Here is a 20,090-nt window from a genome sequence, read left to right as displayed (position 1 = left end):
GTCGCAGCCACCTGGCGATCATGTGTGCCCGCTATTAAAGAGAATGGCGTGGAGAGCAGTGAATATTCATTTCTCTTTAGCAGTGGCACAGGAAGCCTGCGTCCCAGGTTACTGTGCCCACTATTAAAGTGAATATTCACTGCTCCACAAGCCCATAGTGGCAGCGCTGGGAGCAAAGAGTATTCCAGCAGCTGTCCTCTGCTTGTAAGTAGCGCATGACATCACTGCCGTGCGCTGGCTACTAGCATAAATCAGCTGTTGGCATCAGAACAGGATGCTGCGAAGGAGCACAGGGAAGGTAAGTAGAATGGTTTATGTTTTTTTTAATGTTTTTTTGTGATGGGGGCCATGCATTCGAGGATGGTGATGAGGGGATGCATACAAGAGTGGGGATGATGGCGCATGCATAAATCGGCTGCCGGCATCAGAACAGGACACTGTGAGGGAGCACAGAGGAGATAAGTAGAATGGTTTAGGTTTTTAAATGCTTTCTGGTGGGGGCCATGCATATCAGGATAGGGATGACGGGGCCATGCATACCAGAATGGGGATGAGGGGGCCATGCATACCAGGATAGAGATGAGGGGACCATATAAACCAGGAAAGGGATGAGGGGACCATATATTCCAGGATATGGAATATTAGTAAAGAATTTACCACATTTTTGCTGCATTTTTCTTTTTTGCTATTTTCCTCCTCTAAAACCTAGGTGTGTCTTATAGTCCGAAAAATACGGTATAATACAAGAGATTACATATTTATTATTACACACAATGTTCTGCTGTTTTTTTTTGTTTTTTTTAGACTAACTTAATATTAAACAGGAAAACAAAACATGTATAACCAGTATTTCAGGGTGGAGATGAGACTGGAATCTTGTAATCTGCCATGTTAGAGTTTATGATATTAAGCTGCTTCTTTCCGAACATGTAGATTATTAAAGTGAAACTTTGGTGTGGAGACATTGAAACATAAAGAGGTTGTCACCCTTCAGGACATCTTGGTGTCCCATTGCAATTTATTTAAAAAAAAACAAAACAAAAACCCAAACACGCTTTACTCATTATCCTCGAGACCACAACAAAGTATCGGCCTTCTGTTACTGGCTGCAGTGCTAACGTCATGTCAACAATCATTGAGCTGAGAGGCTTGGCCCGTGTTCATGGAACGCCCAACATGGAGCTGTTGTTGGCTGTTGTAATATCAATGAGATGTCAACTCTGCAGGCAATGACAGACACCACGGGCAGTGGTGGAGACTCAGCACTGGACCCAGGGAAGGTAAGTAATGGGCAGATTGGTTTTTATAATAAACTGTTCCCTGGGACGTTGTGACAACCACATCAACAACTGGATAATATTAAATTACAATAGATGGTAGACATCTATAATATAACGCTGGGAGCGTCACTCTGTCCGAAGCCTTTATAGACTGCGCAAGCGCCGGCGCAGTCTGGGCCTCACAGAGTGACGCTCCCAGGAGATCGCGGTATGCGTAAACACTGAACGCACACCGCGATCTCCAACAGAGAAGCAGGGAGCGCCAGGAGGGTAAGTATGAGCTATATTCACCTGGCCCCGTTCCACCGCTGCGCGCCGCCATCTTCCCTCTCCTCGGCCTGTGACCTTCAGTTCAGAGGGCGCGATGACGCGCTTAATGCGCGCCGGCCTCTGACTGACCAGTCACAGCCCGAGGACAAGGAAGATGGCGGCGCGCAGCGGTGGAACAGGGCCAGGTGAATATAGTAAGTGCTGGGGGGCCTGAGCTGGCAGCGATACCGGCACCTGACCCCCACAGCGCGCCGGTGTCCCCGCCTGCTCAGGCCCCCCAGCACTCGGCGCCCAGCGACCATAGGTGAGTATGGTATTTTTTTTAATATATTGCAGCAGCATACGGGGCATATACAATGGAGCATCTTATGGGGCCATAAACTATAATGGAGCATCTTATGGGGCCATAAACCATAATGGAGCAGTGTACGGGGGTATATACCATGGAGCATCTTATGGGGGCATAAACCTTTATGGAACAGCGTACGGGGCATACACTATGGAGCATCTTATGGGGGCCATAAACCATAATGGAGCAGTGTACGGGGGCATATACCATGGAGCATCTTATGGGGGCCATAAACCTTTATGGAACAGCGTACGGGGCATACACTATGGAGCATCTTATGGGGGCCATAAACCATAATGGAGCAGTGTACGGGGCATATACTATGGAGCATCTTATGGGGGCCATAAACCATAATGGAGCAGTGTGTGGGGGCATATACCATGGAGCATCTTATGGGGGCTGTAAACCTTTATGGAACAGCGTATGGGGGCATACACTATGGAGCATCTTATGGGGGCCATAAACCATAATGGAGCAGTGTACGGGGCATATACTATGGAGCATCTTATGGGGGCCATAAACTATAATGGAGCAGTGTACGGGGGCATATACCATGGAGCATCTTATGGGGGCCATAAACCTTTATGGAACAGCGTACGGGGCATACACTATGGAGCATCTTATGGGGGCTATAAACCATAATGGAGCAGTGTACGGGGGCATATACCATGGAGCATCTTATGGGGGCCATAAACCTTTATGGAGCAGTGTACGTGGGCATATACTATGGAGCATCTTATGGGGGTCATAAACCTTTATGGAGCAGTGTACGGGGGCATATACTATGGAGCATCTTATGGGGGCCATCAACCTTTATGGAGCAGTGTACGGGGCATATACTATGGAGCATTTTATGGGGGCCATAAACCTTTATGGAGCAGCGTATGGGGCATATGGATGGGAGCAGTAAATTAAAGAACGGTGGCGCAGGATGGGAGCAGCACATGACAGAACGGGGGCGCAGGATGGGAGCAGCACATGACAGAATAGGGCAGCACATGACAGAACGGGGGCGCAGGATGGGAGCAGCACATGTCAGAATGGGGGCGCAGGATGGGAGCAGCACATGACAGGATGGGGACGCAGGATGGGAGCAGCACATGACAGGATGGGGACGCAGGAAGGGTGCAGCACATGTCAGAATGGAGGCGCAGGATGGGAGCAGCACATGTCAGAATGGGGGCGCAGGATGGGAGCAGCACATGTCAGAATGGGGGCGCAGGACGGGAGCAGCACATGACAGGATGGGGACGCAGGATGGGAGCAGCACATGACAGGATGGGGGCGCAGGATGGAGCAGCACATACCAGGATGGAGACCATATATCAATATAAATGCTCGCCACCCGGGCGTAGAACGGGTTCAATAGCTAGTAGCTATATAAGGAAAGAGAATCCGCTGTCTCAACTTCCTACAAATGCTATCAGCAGATGACGAGATATGCTTGCGTTACTAGATACAATCAACTTCTAAGAAATATAACAAATAAATGGCTGGATAGAATTATCTAACAATTTGTAAGTATTTACTACTGATATAGTGATTTTCAGGAGTTAAAGAAGTATTCCCATCTTCAATATCTATGCCACATCCACAGACGTGAATGGAGAGAGTCAGGCACATGCCTACCTGGGTACAGCAGCTTACCTGTGGATATGCCATAAATGTGCGATTTAAATACCACTTCAAGTAAGAACTAGATATACATTATGAAATTGTGTAGAAAAATTCAGCTTACCCAGATATGAAGTATTCGTGCAGAGGAAACTTGTGGTGCCACAGAAAGGGAGAAAAATGTAAGTTTCCAGGATCTTCATAAAATCCTTATTGAAAAAATTTAAGATCACAAATCCGAAAATTGGGAATTACAGACAAACTTGTTTCAGACTGTGTTTAGTCATTGCCTGTAATTCCAGGACTTGTGACCTTGATTTTTTTTTTTTTTTTAAAGTGATTTTATGAAGGTCCTAGATGTTTGAATTTTTCTTTGTTTAACTATATTGTCACATACCGTTGTCCTCCACTTAGTTCTGTCAAATTTTCTTTCCATGTACTTCCCAATGCAACTTTAAACTCCAGCCCATCTAGTACATCACATCCTTCTGGAGGAGACAACATAGCATTTGCCCCAGGTAAAAGCGTTGAGAAAATGGAACCAAAGTCATCATTCACCTTAAAAAATAAAATAAAAATAGAAGTGGCATTGTTACAGTATCAGGGTGACTACATAGTTTTGTGCTGTTGCAGAAGTAGTGGAGTACAATCACTAAAGTTCAAAGCATAACTACAACGACAGAGCCCCTTACCTTTTCCCATGCAATCTTTAATGCGCTGTTTTTTTTCTCATCAAGTTCTTCAATAGTGCCCAAAATCTTTGACTTGTCATTCTCCACTATTCTCTTCTTTTTCATCAAGTCATTATACTGTAGAAATAAAACTCATTAGGTCATTCCTAGAGCAAATCTTAATGTAAAACAGCTATTAGATTAGTTGCAATTATTTTTGCCTTTAACCTCTTTTACCCCCTTCCCCCCAAGCACCTCCCTGTCCAGGCCAAATTTCTCAATTCTGACCAGTGTCACTTTATGAGGTAATAACTCTGGAACGCTTCAACAGATCCCACCGATTCTGAGAATGTTCTCTTGTGAAATATTGCACTTCATGACAGTGGTAACATTTGTTTGATATGACTTGCGCTCATTTGTGAAAAAATTACAAAGTTTGGTGAAAATTTTGCAATTTGCAAACGTTTATGCCCTTAACCCCTTCACCCACGGAGCTTTTTTTTGTTTTTTGCTTCCCTTATTTCCAGAGCCATAACGTTTTTATTTTTCCATCAATATGGCCATGTGAGGGCTTATTTTTTGCGGGACGAGTTGTACTTTTGAACGATACCATTGGTTTTACCATGCCGTGTAACAGAAAACGGGAAAAAAAATTCCAAGTGCGATGAAATTGCAAAAAAAAGTGCAATCTCCCACTTGTTTTCTGTTTGGCTTTTTTGCTAGGTTCACTAAATGCTAAAACTAACCTGCCATTATGATTCTCTAGGTCATTACGAGACCATAGACACCAAAAATGTCTAGGTTCTCTTTTATCTAAGTGGTGAAAAAAAATTCAAAATTTTGCTAAAAAAATAAAAATAAAAAATTGCGCAATTTTCCGATACCCGTAGCGTCTCCATTTTTTGTGATCTGGGGTCGGGCGAGGGCTTATTTTTTGCATGCGGAGCTGACGTTTTTAATGATACCATTTTGGTGTAGATACATTCTTTTGATCGCCCGTTATTGCATTTTAATGCAATTTTGCACAGACCAAAAAAACGTAATTTTGGCGTCTCGATTTTTTTCCTCGCTACACCATTTAGCGATCAGGTTAATCCTTTGTTTTTATTGATAGATCGGGCGATTCTGAACGCGGCGATACCAAATATGTGTAGGTTTGATTTTTGTTTTATTTTGATTGGGGCGAAAAAGGGGTGATTTGAACTTTTATATATTTTTTATTTTTTTTTTAAATTATTTTTAAACACTTTTTTTTAAATTTTGGCATGCTTCAAAAGCCTTTATAGGAGGCTAGAAGCATGCACAACTCGATCGCCTCTGCTACATAGAGGTGAAGCACAGATCACCTCTATGTAGCAGAAATGCAGGGTTGCTTTGAACACCGATCACAGGCTGGCGCTCAAAGCAATCGGCCATCAACAACCATAGAGGTCTCAAGGAGACCTCTGGTTGTTATGGAAATGCACCGATGACCCCCGATCATGTGACGTGGGTCAGCGGTGCGAACACTTCCGGCCGCGAGAACTAGTTAAATGCCGCTGTCAGCATTTGACAGCGGCATTTAACTAGTTAATCGGCGCACACATGTCAGCTGTACAAAACAGCTGACATGTCGCGGCTTTGAGGTGGGCTCACCGCCGGAGCCTACCTCAAATCGGGGGTTCTGCCAGCTGACGTACTATTCCGTCAGTTGGCAGAAAGTGGTTAAACCAGAGAGTTATATCACACAAAATAGTTAATAACATTTCACACAATTTTTTTTTTTAGTTAGGAGGTTAAAAGGGTTTAAAATTGACCAGGGATTTCTCATATTTCCAACAAAATGAATTTTTTTTATGAATCACATTACAATTGAAGTGACTGAGGGGCCTGTATGACAGAAAATATCCCAAATTTACACCATTTAAAAAATGAAGCCCTCAAGGTGCTCAAAACCACATTTAAGAAGTGTATTAACCGTTCAGATGATTCACAGCAATTTTTGCAAAGTGGAAGAAAAAAAGGAACAGTTAACTTTTTTTGACAAAATCTTTTTACTTTAGACCCAAATTTATTTTCACAAGGGTAACAGGAGAAAATGGATCCCAAATTTTGTCGTGCAATTTCTTCTGAGTTTGCAGATAACCCATATGTGGGGGAAAACTACCATTTAGGCACACAGCAGGGCTTAGAAAAGAAGTAACATTTTGGAATGCAGACTTTGATGGAATGGTCTGTGTTGTGTCTCGTTTGGAGAGCCCTGATGTACCCAAACAGTGGAACCACCAAACAAAAGTGATCCCATTTTGAAAACTAGACACCTCAAGGAATTTATCTAGACGTGTGGAAAGCACTTTGAACCTCCAGGTGCTTCACAGAATTTTACAACGTTGATCTGCAAAAAACAAAAACAAAAAAACAACAAACCAATTTTCAAACAAAATTGTTCTAGCCCCAATTTTTCTCATTTTCACAAGAAAATTAGGAGAAAAATGGGCCTCAAAAATTGTTTTAGGGTACACAGATACTCTATAAGTGGTTGAAAATTACTTTTGAGGCATGGTGCAAAGCTCAGAAGGCAAATGCGCCATATGGATTTCAGATTTTGCTGTAATGCATTTGAGGGTGCCATGTAACATTGGCAGAGCCCCTGAGGTGCCAGAAAAACAGACAACCCCCATGTGACCTCATTTTACAAACTAGTCATCTAGAGGTGCAATGATCATATTGACATCACATGTGTCTCACAGAATTTTATACCATTGGGTGATTACATCCATGATCTTTTTGTTACTACCAAACTTTCCTTCCTCGCCATCACCGAAACCTGGCTCACCCCCTTCTGACAGTCTCCCCTGCTGCACTCTCTTACGGTGGCTTCCACCTTTCCCACACACCCCGCCCCAGCAGCAAACATGGCGGAGGAGTTGGTTTTCTCCTGTCAGATATCTGCTCCTTCACCCCAATCCCACTGCCAACCTCTGTTACCATCCCTTCCTTTGAGGTGCACTCTGTGCGCATCTACTCCCCCTCCAACTGGCTGTCATTTACCGCCCCCCAGGGCCAGCCACCACCTTCTTTGACCACTTCACCACCTGGCTACTTCATTTCCTTTCTGAGAACATCCCCACTATCATCATGGGCGACTTCAACATACCCATTGACACTTCCCTCTCAGCTGCCACTAAACTTCTAACTCTCACTTCCTCCTTCGACCTCACTCAATGGTCTTCTGCAGCCACTCACAAAGACGGTCACACACTGGACCTCATCTTCACCCGCCTCTGCTCTCTATCTAACCTCTCTAAAGCTCACCTCTTCCACTCTCTGACCACAACCTTCTCACATTATCATCTCTCTCCATTCCATGTCTACAATCCCCACCCCACAAACTTTCACACCCTTGCAGAAATCTTAAACATCTTGACCTACATTCATTCTCTGAATCCCTCCTCCCTCTCACAGACATAAGTTCCATACACAATGCGGATGACGCTGCCGCTCTATATAACACAATAGCTGTAGCTTTGGAATCGGCTGCCCCACTTACACATACCAAAGCTCGCAAAATCAACAGACAGCCCTGGCACACCAGCCTGACCAAAGAACTGAGGTGAGCTTCCAGGGCTGCTGAGCGCAGATGGAAAAGATCCCACTCCAATGAGCACTTCATCGCATTCAAACAGTCCCTCACTACTTTCAAGACCACACTCGCCACAGCTAAACAAACCTACTTCTCATCTCTCATATCCTCTCTGTCTCACAACCCTAAACAGTTATTCAACACCTTCAATTCTCTCCTCCGTCCCGCAGCACCTCCTCCCTCCCCACTTATCTCCGCTGAAGAATTTGCCTCATTTTTCAAGCAGAAGATTGATAGCATTAGAGACAGTTTTGGTCAACAACCCCCAGAGCCCTCCCTCCCAACTTCCCAGCCCTCCACCTCCAAAACCAACTTCTCCACCATTACAGAAGATCAACTCTTCACTCTACTCTCAAGATCGCATCTCACCACCTGTGCACTTGACCCGCTCCCATCCCACCTCATCCCAAACCTCACCACAGTCTTCATCCCAACCCTAACCCATCTCTTCAACCTATCACTAACAACTGGTGTTTTCCCCTCAAGCTTTAAACATGCCTCCATCACACCTATCCTCAAAAAGCCTTCTCTTGACCCATCCTCTGTATCTAGCTATCGCCCTATATCACTTCTCCCCTATGCCTCTAAACTACTGGAACAACACGTTTACCTTGAACTGTCCTCCCATCTCTCTTCTTGCTCCCTCTTTGACCGCCTACAATCTGGCTTCCGGTCACACCATTCCACTGAAACTGCCCTAACTAAAGTCACCAATGACCTCTTAACCGCCAAGAGCAAGCGACACTACTCTGTCCTCCTCCTCCTCGACCTGTCGGCTGCCTTTGACACAGTGGACCATTCCCTATTATTACAGACCCTCTCATCCCTTGGCATTGCAGACTTGGCCCTATCCTGGATCTCATCATACCTAACAGACCGGACATTCAGCGTCTCCCACTCACACACCACCTCCTCACCTCGCCCTCTATCTGTCGGAGTCCCACAAGGTTCAGTTCTTGGGCCCCTGCTCTTCTCCATTTACACCTTTGGCCTGGGACAGCTCATAGAATCTCATGGCTTTCAGTATCACCTCTATGCTGACGACACACAGATCTACATCTCTGGACCAAATATCACCTCCCTTCTAACCAGAATCCCTCAATGTCTGTCCACTATGTCATCCTTCTTCTCCGCTAGATTTCTGAAACTTAACATGGACAAAACAGAATTCATCATCTTTCCCCCATCTCACGCGACCCCCCCAACGAACCTATCCATTACAGTAAATGGCTGCCCACTCTCCCCAGTCCCACAAGCTCGCTGCCTCGGGGAAATCCTTGACGCTGATCTCTCCTTCAAACCAAATATCCAAGCCCTTTCCACTTCTTGCCGACTTCAACTCAAAAATATTTCACGAATCCGTTCATTCCTCAACCATGAATCTGCAAAAACCCTAGTCCATGCCCTCATCATCACTCGCCTTGACTACTGCAACCTCCTGCTCTGTGGCCTCCCCTCTAACACTCTCGCACCCCTCCAATCTATTCTAAATGCTGCTGCCCGACTAATCCACCTGTCCCCCCGCTATTCCCCGGCCTCTCCCCTCTGTCAATCCCTTCACTGGCTCCCCATTGCCCAGAGACTCCACTACAAAACCCTAACCATGACATACAAAGTCATCCACAACCTGTCTCCTCGTCTCCCGGTACTTACCTACACGCAACCTCCGAACCTCACAAGATCTCCTACTCTACTCCCCTCTTGTCTCCTCTTCCCACAATCGTATACAAGATTTCTCTCGCGTATCACCCCTACTCTGGAACCCTCTACTCTGGAACCCTCTACCACAACACATCAGACTCTCGCCTACCATCGAAACCTTCAAAAAGAATCTGAAGACCCACCTCTTCCGACAAGCCTACAACCTGCAGTAACCACCGATCGACCAAACCGCTGCATGACCAGCTCTATCCTCGCCTACTGTATCCTCACCCATCCCTTGTAGATTGTGAGCCTTCGCGGGCAGGGTCCTCACTCCTCCTGTACCAGTTATGACTTGTATTGTTTAAGATTATTGTACTTGTTTTTATTATGTATACCCCTCCTCACATGTAAAGCGCCATGGAATAAATGGCGCTATAACAATAAATAATAATAATAATAATTATTAAGAAAGAAGAATTACATTTTTTGCCACTAAAATGTTTTAGCACCAAGTTTTTAGTTTTTCAAAGGACGAATAGAAAAAATGGATGTTTATGTTAAAAAATTCTCCTGAGTGCGCCAATACCCTACATGTACTCAGGAAATACTTTTCAGGCACAGTGCACAGCTCAAAAGAGAAGGAGCACCATATTACAGAGCAGATATTACTGGTATGGTTTGCGGGGGAAACCCCTGAGGTGCCGGAACAGCAGAACCCCTCAAAGTGACATCATTTTACAAACTACTGTAATAGTATGCAGGTACTGAGTATGTCACCACGGAACAGACAGACCAACAGTTTAGGGGTTTATTAACAGGAATCAGGTTCTCCTCGCAGGGAGGAAGTAGTGGGAAATAACTAGCAATAAAACAGTGCAAAAATATGGGAGTCAAACGATGTAACAGGAGTAAGCAAGATTTCTTGAGAAAAGAACACTTATCAGTCTGATGAGGACTTGCTTGTAGGGTCGTCTTCTCCAACGTAGGCGCCGAGAAACAGCGGCACTTGTCATCCCTCTGTTGTCCGTGGGCTGAGTAGTCTCTAGGAGCCTGCTGCCTGGGGTTTCGGGAGTTAATGTGGTATGCACAGGCTCTGAGTCTTTAGCTTTTACAGCACAGCCAGGAATCAGGGGCTCTGCACTGTTAAGTCTCTGTACCAGGAATCAGGGGCTTTGTACTGATACCGCGGAGACCAGGGGGTAGAAGTCTCTGCACGGGCCAATGTCTCTACACGGGTCTCAAAGCGCCCCTCTCCAGTCACAGCAGAGTCCGCTTTCAAGTACTCACAAGATGCAGTCTTTCTGGGCAGTCTCCCTGTATTTGTCCTCAGACAGGGAGCTCTCTCTCTCCCGGAGTACAGCTGCACCCTGCTCTGACTGCTGCTCACGCTGCTCTGTCCCTTGCGCGCGTGCCTTTCCCGCTCTTGCCAGCTTCCTTCCTGTCCCAGTCTCTAAGTCTGCCCCCTGGGGAAACTGCAGCACAGCTCAATGGTTCCAGGCACAGAGCCGAGAAGGTAACTGCCCCCAGACTCTTCTGGTGTTTCACCTCCTTACAGTACACCTCTTGATCAATTCATCTAGGGATGCAGTTACCATATTGACACCACCACAGGTGTGTCACAGAATTTTATACTATTGGACAAAGAAGAAATAAATAATATTTTTACCACCAAAATTTAGTTTTAGCCACAGATTTACATTTTCCCACAGGAAAGTGGGTAAAAATGACACCAACACTTGTCCCACAATTTCTGCTGAATGTGGAAATACCCCCATATGTGGCTGTACAGTACTACTTAGCCACATGGAGAGATTCGGGAGGGATGGTGTGTCAGTTGCTTCCTGGAGCTCAGATTTTCCTAGAATAGTTTGCAGATACCATATACAAAGTGCTAAAAGAGCAGAATCCCCCCTCAAGTGTCCTCATTTTGGAAATTATACCCATTTGGGAATTTATCTAGTGTAGTGATTTTGACTCCATGGGTGTTTTCCAGAAACAAGCATCAGCCGATGCTGCCGAGTGAAAATTACAAACTGCCATTGTAGTGCCCAGTACGTTGTAGTCAGGCGTATGTTGTGGTGTCCAGCTCATGCTTCTGGAGAGACATTGCTATTAGAAACTAACATTTTTCTGTTAGCTGTTTATGTGGACCCGAGTCATCGTATATTGCTGGATGATCACAGTTTACAAAAGGAAACAAAGCTCTGATTGAGGTAGCAGTTAGGATGAGTGAGCTACAGGACAGCCAAGAGCAAGAGGAGTCGGGTCCTGCCAGTGCTGCTGATGCAGTTTCTTGACCCTCATTAGATGAGGAGTTTGATTTCGACAAGTATTTGGACAACATAGAGCAGGCAAAGTATTGCTGCAGGGAAAAAATTCCACTCCCATAGAAAACAGATTGATCGTATTTCAGCAAAATTTTTCACTTGCTCTCAAAAAAGTAGAAGAGTTCAATTGTTAATCAAAACTGACTGTGCACGATGCAATTCCTTTACACCCTGAAATTGATAGAGATGTTGCCCATGTGGTTACTGCTTTGCCACCAACCCAAGTTAGTGTAGAGAGGACGTCATCGTAAGAAGATGGGAGGCCCTGGACCGGACCGCGACGCCCATCGGATCGGACCGCCCGCCCAGGGGAGTATAATCTAACTTCTCTTTCTCATCTTTCAGGATACATCAGGGACTTATCTACAGCATTACGGAATGCTGTAGATAAGCCCCTGATGCCGGTGGGCTTAGGTCACCTTCGATTTTGGGGTGACAGCTTCACTTTTAAGGCTAGAGAACAACCTCTCTCCTTTAAAAAAAAAAAAAAAAAAGAGTTTAACAAAAACAACTGAACAGTCTATGAATTTGTTTTGAGAAATCGTATCGCCTTCATCAGATCCTCCTTCATAGAAGACCTCAAATCTGACCTAATTATTTTTCCCCCCACTTACTGCATAGTGTATAATTGTAAATATGCAAAAGTTTTATTGCTCTAAAGTTGTATTCCAATAAATATATTTTATGTTCTATCTAAATGGCTTGATTATTGTATCATAATAATGATTAAAAGCCTGATGTTACCATTTTACTACAGTAAATTTATCACTTAAATATGAGCCATGTATGAGGGAGTCGGCGTCGTGGTCACGAAAATTGAGGAGTCAGGTTTGGCTTACCGAATCCACAGCCCTGGATTCTAAGATTATTTTTTCATGACTTATTGTACTTCTTGACAGTGATAAAAATGTTTTTGATATGACGTGTTTATTTGTGAAAATAACGAAACTTTTGCAAAATTTCAAAATGTTCAAAGTTTTCAATTTTTATGCCCTTAAATCAGAGTTATGCCACACAAATAGCTAATAATATTTCCCACATGAAGACACAAAAGAGAATAGTAAAACCAAAAACACTCAGTTTGAAAAAATGTTGCAGTAATCCGCAAGTGCTAGTAAAAGATGTAAAAAACAGGGTATTTGGTTGATCCGTTTTTTGCAAAAAATGTATACTAAGCTGCTCTACCAATCTTCACGGTATACCCTTATCAGAGCAGTCCTAACTAATGTATGCAATCCCTATCTGATGTATTTAAAAACCTGATCATCTGTATATAACCTGTGTGAACAGGGTTCAGAGAGGAAAAATCCATGTGTGCATACAGGGTAGAACAGCTTTTGTGCAGATAGCCCAAGAGGAGTGGTGGAACTCCCCAGTCTTGTAGACACAAGAGAACAATTATGGAAACAGGAACACATGGGCTACTTGCACAGTGAACAAGTCTGTATGATCATGTTCACACACCACCAAGAAACCTGAAGACACAAAAGAGAATAGTAAAACCAAAAACACTCAGTTTGAAAAAATGTTGCAGTAATCCGCAAGTGCTAGTAAAAGATGTAAAAAACAGGGTATTTGGTTGATACGTTTTTTGCAAAAAATGTATACTAAGCTGCTCTACCAATCTTCACGGTATACCCTTATCAGAGCAGTCCTAACTAATGTATGCAATCCCTATCTGATGTATTTAAAAACCTGATCATCTGTATATAACCTGTGTGAACAGGGTTCAGAGAGGAAAAATCCATGTGTGCATACAGGGTAGAACAGCTTTTGTGCAGATAGCCCAAGAGGAGTGGTGGAACTCCCCAGTCTTGTAGACACAAGAGAACAATTATGGAAACAGGAACACATGGGCTACTTGCACAGTGAACAAGTCTGTATGATCATGTTCACACACCACCAAGAAACCTGAAGACACAAAAGAGAATAGTAAAACCAAAAACACTCAGTTTGAAAAAATGTTGCAGTAATCCGCAAGTGCTAGTAAAAGATGTAAAAAACAGGGTATTTGGTTGATACGTTTTTTGCAAAAAATAATATTTCCGACATGTCTACTTTACTTCAGAACAATTTTTGAAACATTTTTTTTGTTAGGAAGTTAAAAGGGTTGCATTTGATGAGCCCTTGTGAAAACAGCAGTAACCCTCCACAAGTGACCCCATTTTCGAAACTAGATTAGTTTTAGTGAGTATTTTAAACTCATAGGTGCCTCACAGGATTTTATGTCATTGAGATTTTGAAATATGAGATTTTAGTGGTAAAAATGTAATTTTTTCAGAAACGCTGCGTTTTGAGTAGCGCGATGGATTTTAGCGATTTGTGTGCGCATTTTTGTGCGTTTTTTAACTCTCTTACATATTCTATGTAACTTTTTTTCACGTTTTTACACTTTCACTGTGGTACATTTATCATTTTTATTTTGATCACTGGTCTCATACAGTGCTGTAGTCATGTACAGCAGTGCATGAGAACAGTCATTGTCTCACTGACAATCAATGACTCAGCCTGTGAGACCCAGCTTATTGCTGGATTTTACAGGCCATCTTACCCTGGGATCATCACATCAGGGTACCATGGTGACCACAAAGGTGCTCTACAATATGAACATGGAGGACAGTGACAACAGAAGGAACCCATACAAAGAATTAGTTCTCAGAATTTTTTTGTTCTGCTTGTTTGCATCTCCTTTCTTATAGAATTTTTTAACTATATGTTTCAATAAAATTATTTACTTTTTATATTAAATTTGACTGGAGAGCTAATTCTTTGTTCGCTGCACGATTCTCATAGCGGGGGTCCGATGATTACTAAGGGGGTTTTGTGACCTCCTTGTAACAACTTAAATACCGCTGTTGCGATTGACAGCGGTATTTAAGGGGTTAATCGGCCCCGATCAGTTGCAAAACCTTTCAGGTCCGATACGGCAGGGTGTCAGCTGTCACGTACAGCTGACACCCGCAGGAATCGCTGCCGCCATTCTCTTATTCATCCGCGCCGTTAAAAAGAGGCGCTGAGGAATAAGTACCTTTAATGACTGCCATTAAAAGGAGTATTGGCGGTCATTAATGGGTTCATTAAGATCGATGCCTGACAATAGATTTACAGGTTGCCCACTCTTACCCTCTCTTCTGCTTGTGTTAGCATATTCATTGCTCTCATGTTGACATTCCGACCCAGCTTCTCCTTCATTTCTTGCAATTTCTGTAGCCTCTGACCTGCAGCTTTGGGATTGTTGGCTTTAAAGTCATAGGCTGTGTTTTCAAGCCCAAAAAGATGCTTCTCAGAAGAAATCCACTCATAGTCAGTAAGCATTTTTGCAACCTTATTGGAAAAAAGAGGTAGCCGATCGTTAGAAACGGTCAAGAACCCAAACACCTTTTCTATAATAATTCCATATCTTTATTCTACTCAAAACATTGAGTGCAAACAGTTTAATAAATTTGGCACATTTTAAAATTGGTCCATGCAGTTTGTTCAATCTAATTTTGAAGACATTATTGTCCAAGATTACATCACCTATAAGAAGGTTTACTTTGTGACAGAAATGGGTGTCACTTTTTATTTTTTTAACACCCTTTTTAGCGAAGTCGCATCCCCTTGGACAAGACGCAAAGTGTCTAAAACATATCAAATAAGTTGCAAGTCACGAAAAGAGGATTTTAATTACCGTATAATCTCTCAGAGCTTTCATTTGGGTGTATGCTGCTGCTACTAAGAGGCTGCCACTAGGCAAAAAAAGTTAGCTCCTCCTTAGCAGGATACACCTACAAACTGGCAAAAAGCTAATCAGTTAGTGAGAAAGCAGTAGGAGAGGCAACAGAAAACATTAACTTGAACAAGTTCAACATAGGCAAAACAAGGGCAGGAACAGTGTCCCCCAAAGAGGGCTCAGAGAACGATTTTACGTTAAGTACCAAAAATCCTCTTTTCTCTAATGATTCATTGGGAAAAGAGGCCATGGGATGTCCTAAAGCAGTCCCAAAAGTGGGAAATAGAAAAACTGAAGAATGTTCAAAGAAGGACTTGGCCCAGGTGATTGCCGCTAGCAAAACCTTCCTACCTAAGATCACATCAGCCAAGGCGTAGGTATGCACTCTGTAGAACTTTGAGAAAGTATGTACTCAAGACCATGTGGAAGCCTTGCAGAGCTGCGATGCAAAAGCCTGATGGCGAACAGCCCAGGAGGTAAAAACTGCATAAGTGGAGTGAGCTTTGATCCCGGGTGGGGGCAGTCAATCCTGTGGGCGATACGCTTCCCAGATGGCAGAGCGAATCCAGTGTGCAATTGTGGCCTGTTAGGCCAGAGGACCTCGGTTTTGACCCTCTGGAATCATGAACAAAGTCAGAACATCTGAAAGATACTGTTCTGGAAAGGGGAAAAGAGAAGAGAGAGATGGACAAAAAGAAGGTAGGAAGAAAGGACTATGTCCGCATTAAGGAGGAAGGAGGAAACTACCTTCAGGAGAAAGGAAGGCACTGGAAGTAGCATCACTTTGCCTGCGAATGGCACGAAAGAGAAGCCAGCTCAGAGACTCGCCTGATGGAGGTGATGGCCACCAGGATCCTTCCAGGAAAGCAGGGGAGAGAAGCATCCTGAATGGTTTCAAAGGGGGAACCCTGAAGAGGGTTTAGGACCAGGTTGAGGTCCCAAGGGTTCACATCGAGAGGAACAGAATGATCAACTCCCTGTAAGAAGGTTGTGACCTCAGAGCGGCAAGCTAGGTTCCTCTAGAACAGGATTGACAGGGCAGACCTGGCCCTTGAGGGAGTTGTGAGAGAGGGCAGATTGGAGACCTGACTGAATTGAGGCCAGAAGGGACGGAAAAGAAAAGGACAAAGGAGCTGCGTGCTCGACTTTACACCAGTTAAAAAAGGCATTCCAAGTGTAGTGTTAAATGCAAAATAAAGGTGGTTTCCTCCCTTTGCTAATGGTCTGAATGACCTGTTCAGAGAAACCTTCATGCCATTAAATTGAGAGACTGAAAATTCTGATGGAAGAGGAAACCCTGGGAAAGTAGGTCTGGACAATCCGGGAGTCTCCACGGCACGTCTGCTATGAGATTGCCCACTTTTGCGTACCAAGCTCTTTTTGGGACAGTCTGGAATCACAAGAATGACTGTTACTCCCTCCACATTGATCTTATTGATGAGCCTAGTAATCAAAAGGAGAGGTGGAAAGAGATATGGCAGGGGGAACTACGACCAAGGAAGGTCCAGAGAGTCTGAGCCGATCCCGAGGGGGTCGACAGACCTGGAGATGAAGTGAGAAACTTTGCTGCTCATCCTGGATGCCATCAGGAGGAGACTCCTTAGACAGAAAACCGATTGGTTCAGGGACCACTCGCCTGAGGAGAGACCCTGGCAACTTAGGAAGTCGGCTGCCCAGTTGTCTGTCCATTTCGGGAACTGCTGATATAGAGGGTACTTTCTGTTTGGCCCAAGCCAGATGGATCTCGGACATAACATATCTGCTTCAAGCTCCGCCCTGGTGATTTATCTACTTGACAGCTGTGGCATTTTTGGGACTGAATGCGCATGGGGTGACCAGTTAAAAGATCCTCCCAGTGCCAAAGGGTGAGGTAGATGACCCGGAGTTCCAGGATACCGATGGGGAGTGAAGACTCCCGAGCTTTCCAACGGCCCTAGACCGCGAACTAGTGAAGCATTGCTTCCCAGCCAAGCAGGCTGGCGTCCGTTGTCACGATCTGCCAGTGTAACTGGAGAAAAGACCTCCTGTGGTGAATGAGGTGAGATAGTTTCTGGCATGGTGGCTTCATTCTATATGTGGTGAGAGAAGGTTGGTTCTGTCCAGAGAGGTCTTGTCTCAACAGGAGTGCGAGCTGCAGAAGATGAGGGTGAAACTATGCGAATGAAACAGACTGCACCGTGTCTATCATCTTGCTCAGCACGCTCATGCAGGTCTGAAGTGAATGGGGAGATGGATGTCTGAGAGGACAAATCCCAAGAAGGAGGGGGGGAACCTTTTCTTCTGGATGAAAGACTCTGGCTTGTGCAGTATCGAAAAGCATGTATAGGAAAACTAGGCGATGGGTGTTGATGAGCCAGCCCAGGCAAGACAGGTAGATCCATCAATTAAAAGTGAGAATCCTGGTCGGCAGAGCGAAGGAACTTCTGATGAGAACTGCAGACTTGGATATGAAAGTGTCTTGAATGTCCACAGAACAGAGGAACTCGGCCGGTTCTATACAGGCAATCACCAAACGGAGGGACTCATTCCTGAAGTGGCGAATACGCACTTGCTTGTTCAGGAGCTTGATGTCCAGAATGGAGAGGACTGAACCATCCTTTATTGGGACCAAAAAGATTTGAGTAGAAACCTGAAAAATGCTCCTGAGGAGAAAAGTGAAACAATGACGTTGGACTAAAGTAGGGAGGTGATTACTTGAAAGAACTCAAGAACAATCAAGGGATTCCTAGGGGGCCAGGATTTGAGAAAACGGCAGTGGAGGAAAGATGAAAACTATTTTTGCAACTGATGCAGATTACCTCTCTGACCCACGCGCCGGGGATCATGTAGATCTGCGCATTTATGTATACAAGGAGATGGCCGCCCATATTGGGGGAAGGGGGGTCCCCAGGTGGGAGCGATCAGTAGTGATGAAAGAACATGCTTGGAAAACGTGCTTGATTTGGCTTGGGAGGGCTTTCTTTGACAGCAATGTGGTCGCCGGGAAGGAGCCAGATTGAAGGAAGGTTTCTTCTTCTGCTATGCAGGGGAATGGTGCTGGTGGCTGGATAACATAGAGGATGAAAATTGACAAAAAAAGCGAAAATGCAGAGAGTGCTTTCTGGCGAGGGGACGCTTTGCTGGGAAAAGAGGTACTCTTCCCTCCGATAGCATCAGAGATGATATGGTCCAGTCTGGTTCTGAACAGGCAAAGACCCTGGAAGGTGAGCCTTGTGAGATTTTTTTGGAAGCAGCATCTGTATTCCAAGCTTTAAGCCAAAAGACTCAGCAAATAGCCATAATGTTGCTGGAAGCGATTGCAGAGCAATCTGCAACGTCGAGAAACGCTGTGAGGAGATATTTACACGAGTGGGAAATTTGATCAGCTGCTTCGTCGGGTGGGGCATCAGAAAGGAAGAAAAAGATCTGGAAGCAGACCTTCTACTGCCCCAAAGCTAAAACTGATTACCCTGTTGAGGAGAAGCTACTTTTTTTTGCCTCTTGTCAGCCTCCTAGTGTCAGCAGCATACACCCATGGTTACCCATGTCCTCCAATGAAGCGACAGAGAAAGTAATTTTCTTTAAGCACAAATTATGGAAGGAGGATAGCGCATTTAACTTGACAAATACGTCCCTATGACTCCATAGACACAGAGCTCAGCTTAGAAGCGACTGTTACCCTGGCAGATGCATCAGAGCTTTCTTTCTTGTGTTTGCTGATATTATGCTCTAGCTCCTTTATTTTTAACTGGCTGTCATTGTTGTTGTCCCTCATCTTGCCAGCTTCGGTTGATTTACTCTTAATTTCTTTGTCATGACCCATGATAATTGCCTTTTGTTTGGCAAGTTCTTCCTGAGCTTTCTTCACAGTTTCCTGAAAAAAAAAAAAAAAAAAAAGTATGTAGGTATATGTTCATAAAAAGCTAAATATTTTCAAATAACATACAATTAATAATACCTTATTTTTAGAAACCTCTGCTGCCATGCTATCTAGTTGCTCCTGGTAGCTTTTCATAGCTTCATCCACAGCTCCAATTTGTTGCTGGTAACTTGTTTGCTCCCTTTTGAGTTCCTCAAACTCCAAAATGAGAGCATCAACCTCCTAGACCATGAACACAAAGAAGAAAAAGGAAATTTGCAAACAGAACAAATGGTTGCAAACCAAGTGTCACTTTTTAGAATCCACTGTGTAACCAAGACAAAGATTTAAATGGAGGAATCAAAATATCATGGTTCAGATTATAAGTTTCTTCTAACAAAAATGTGACACTAACTTGTTGTTTTTCTTTCATCTTCTTATTTGAAGCATCTGCTTTCTTCTTTGCTGCATCTAGTTTCTGCTGGGCTTCCTTCAGTTCTTTCTCTCGCTCAGCTTCTGCATTTTTCATCTTGTGTTCAAGCACTTTATATTTTTCTTCTGCTTTCTTCTGGACCTCCTTAGATTTCTTCAATGTTTCCTCACATTCATCTACCGTTGGGAAAAGCAGATATTTAAGTTTGTAAAAAAATGAAAATCATTAAGCATGCTGCCCTGCAAATGAAGACTAACATAAGATTATTTTAAAGTGCCACTATGATGCAGAATTCCACCACTGCCACAAATTGTTAAAAACAGAGCCCGA

At 44.0% G+C, this 20,090-nt stretch overlaps 2 protein-coding genes across 3 annotated transcripts in view; one reads left to right on the top strand and one right to left on the bottom strand.

The window, feature by feature from the left end:
* ECPAS (Ecm29 proteasome adaptor and scaffold) overlaps window positions 1-1,058 on the top strand; it is a 290,433-nt gene extending 289,375 nt beyond the window's left edge. Inside the window, exon 50 of the mRNA XM_069766926.1 lies at window positions 1,044-1,058. The gene's annotated coding sequence lies outside the window, so the exon portion shown is untranslated. The remainder of the gene's footprint in view (window positions 1-1,043) is intronic.
* SMC2 (structural maintenance of chromosomes 2) overlaps window positions 1-20,090 on the bottom strand; it is a 157,243-nt gene that overhangs the window by 3,626 nt on the left and 133,527 nt on the right. For both annotated transcript variants that reach the window (XM_069766939.1, XM_069766949.1), the window contains 6 exons: window positions 19,743-19,936; window positions 19,427-19,570; window positions 19,148-19,342; window positions 14,901-15,101; window positions 4,206-4,322; window positions 3,911-4,071 (listed from right to left, as the gene is read on the bottom strand). In XM_069766939.1, coding sequence (XP_069623040.1) covers window positions 3,911-4,071; window positions 4,206-4,322; window positions 14,901-15,101; window positions 19,148-19,342; window positions 19,427-19,570; window positions 19,743-19,936 — 1,012 coding nt within the window. The remainder of the gene's footprint in view (window positions 1-3,910; window positions 4,072-4,205; window positions 4,323-14,900; window positions 15,102-19,147; window positions 19,343-19,426; window positions 19,571-19,742; window positions 19,937-20,090) is intronic.

Source organism: Ranitomeya imitator, chromosome 1 (genome assembly GCF_032444005.1).
Source record: "Ranitomeya imitator isolate aRanImi1 chromosome 1, aRanImi1.pri, whole genome shotgun sequence".
Taxonomy (NCBI): domain Eukaryota; kingdom Metazoa; phylum Chordata; class Amphibia; order Anura; family Dendrobatidae; genus Ranitomeya; species Ranitomeya imitator.
The sequence above is the reverse complement of the archived record's forward strand: the minus strand, read 5'-3'. Positions and strand labels throughout refer to the sequence as shown.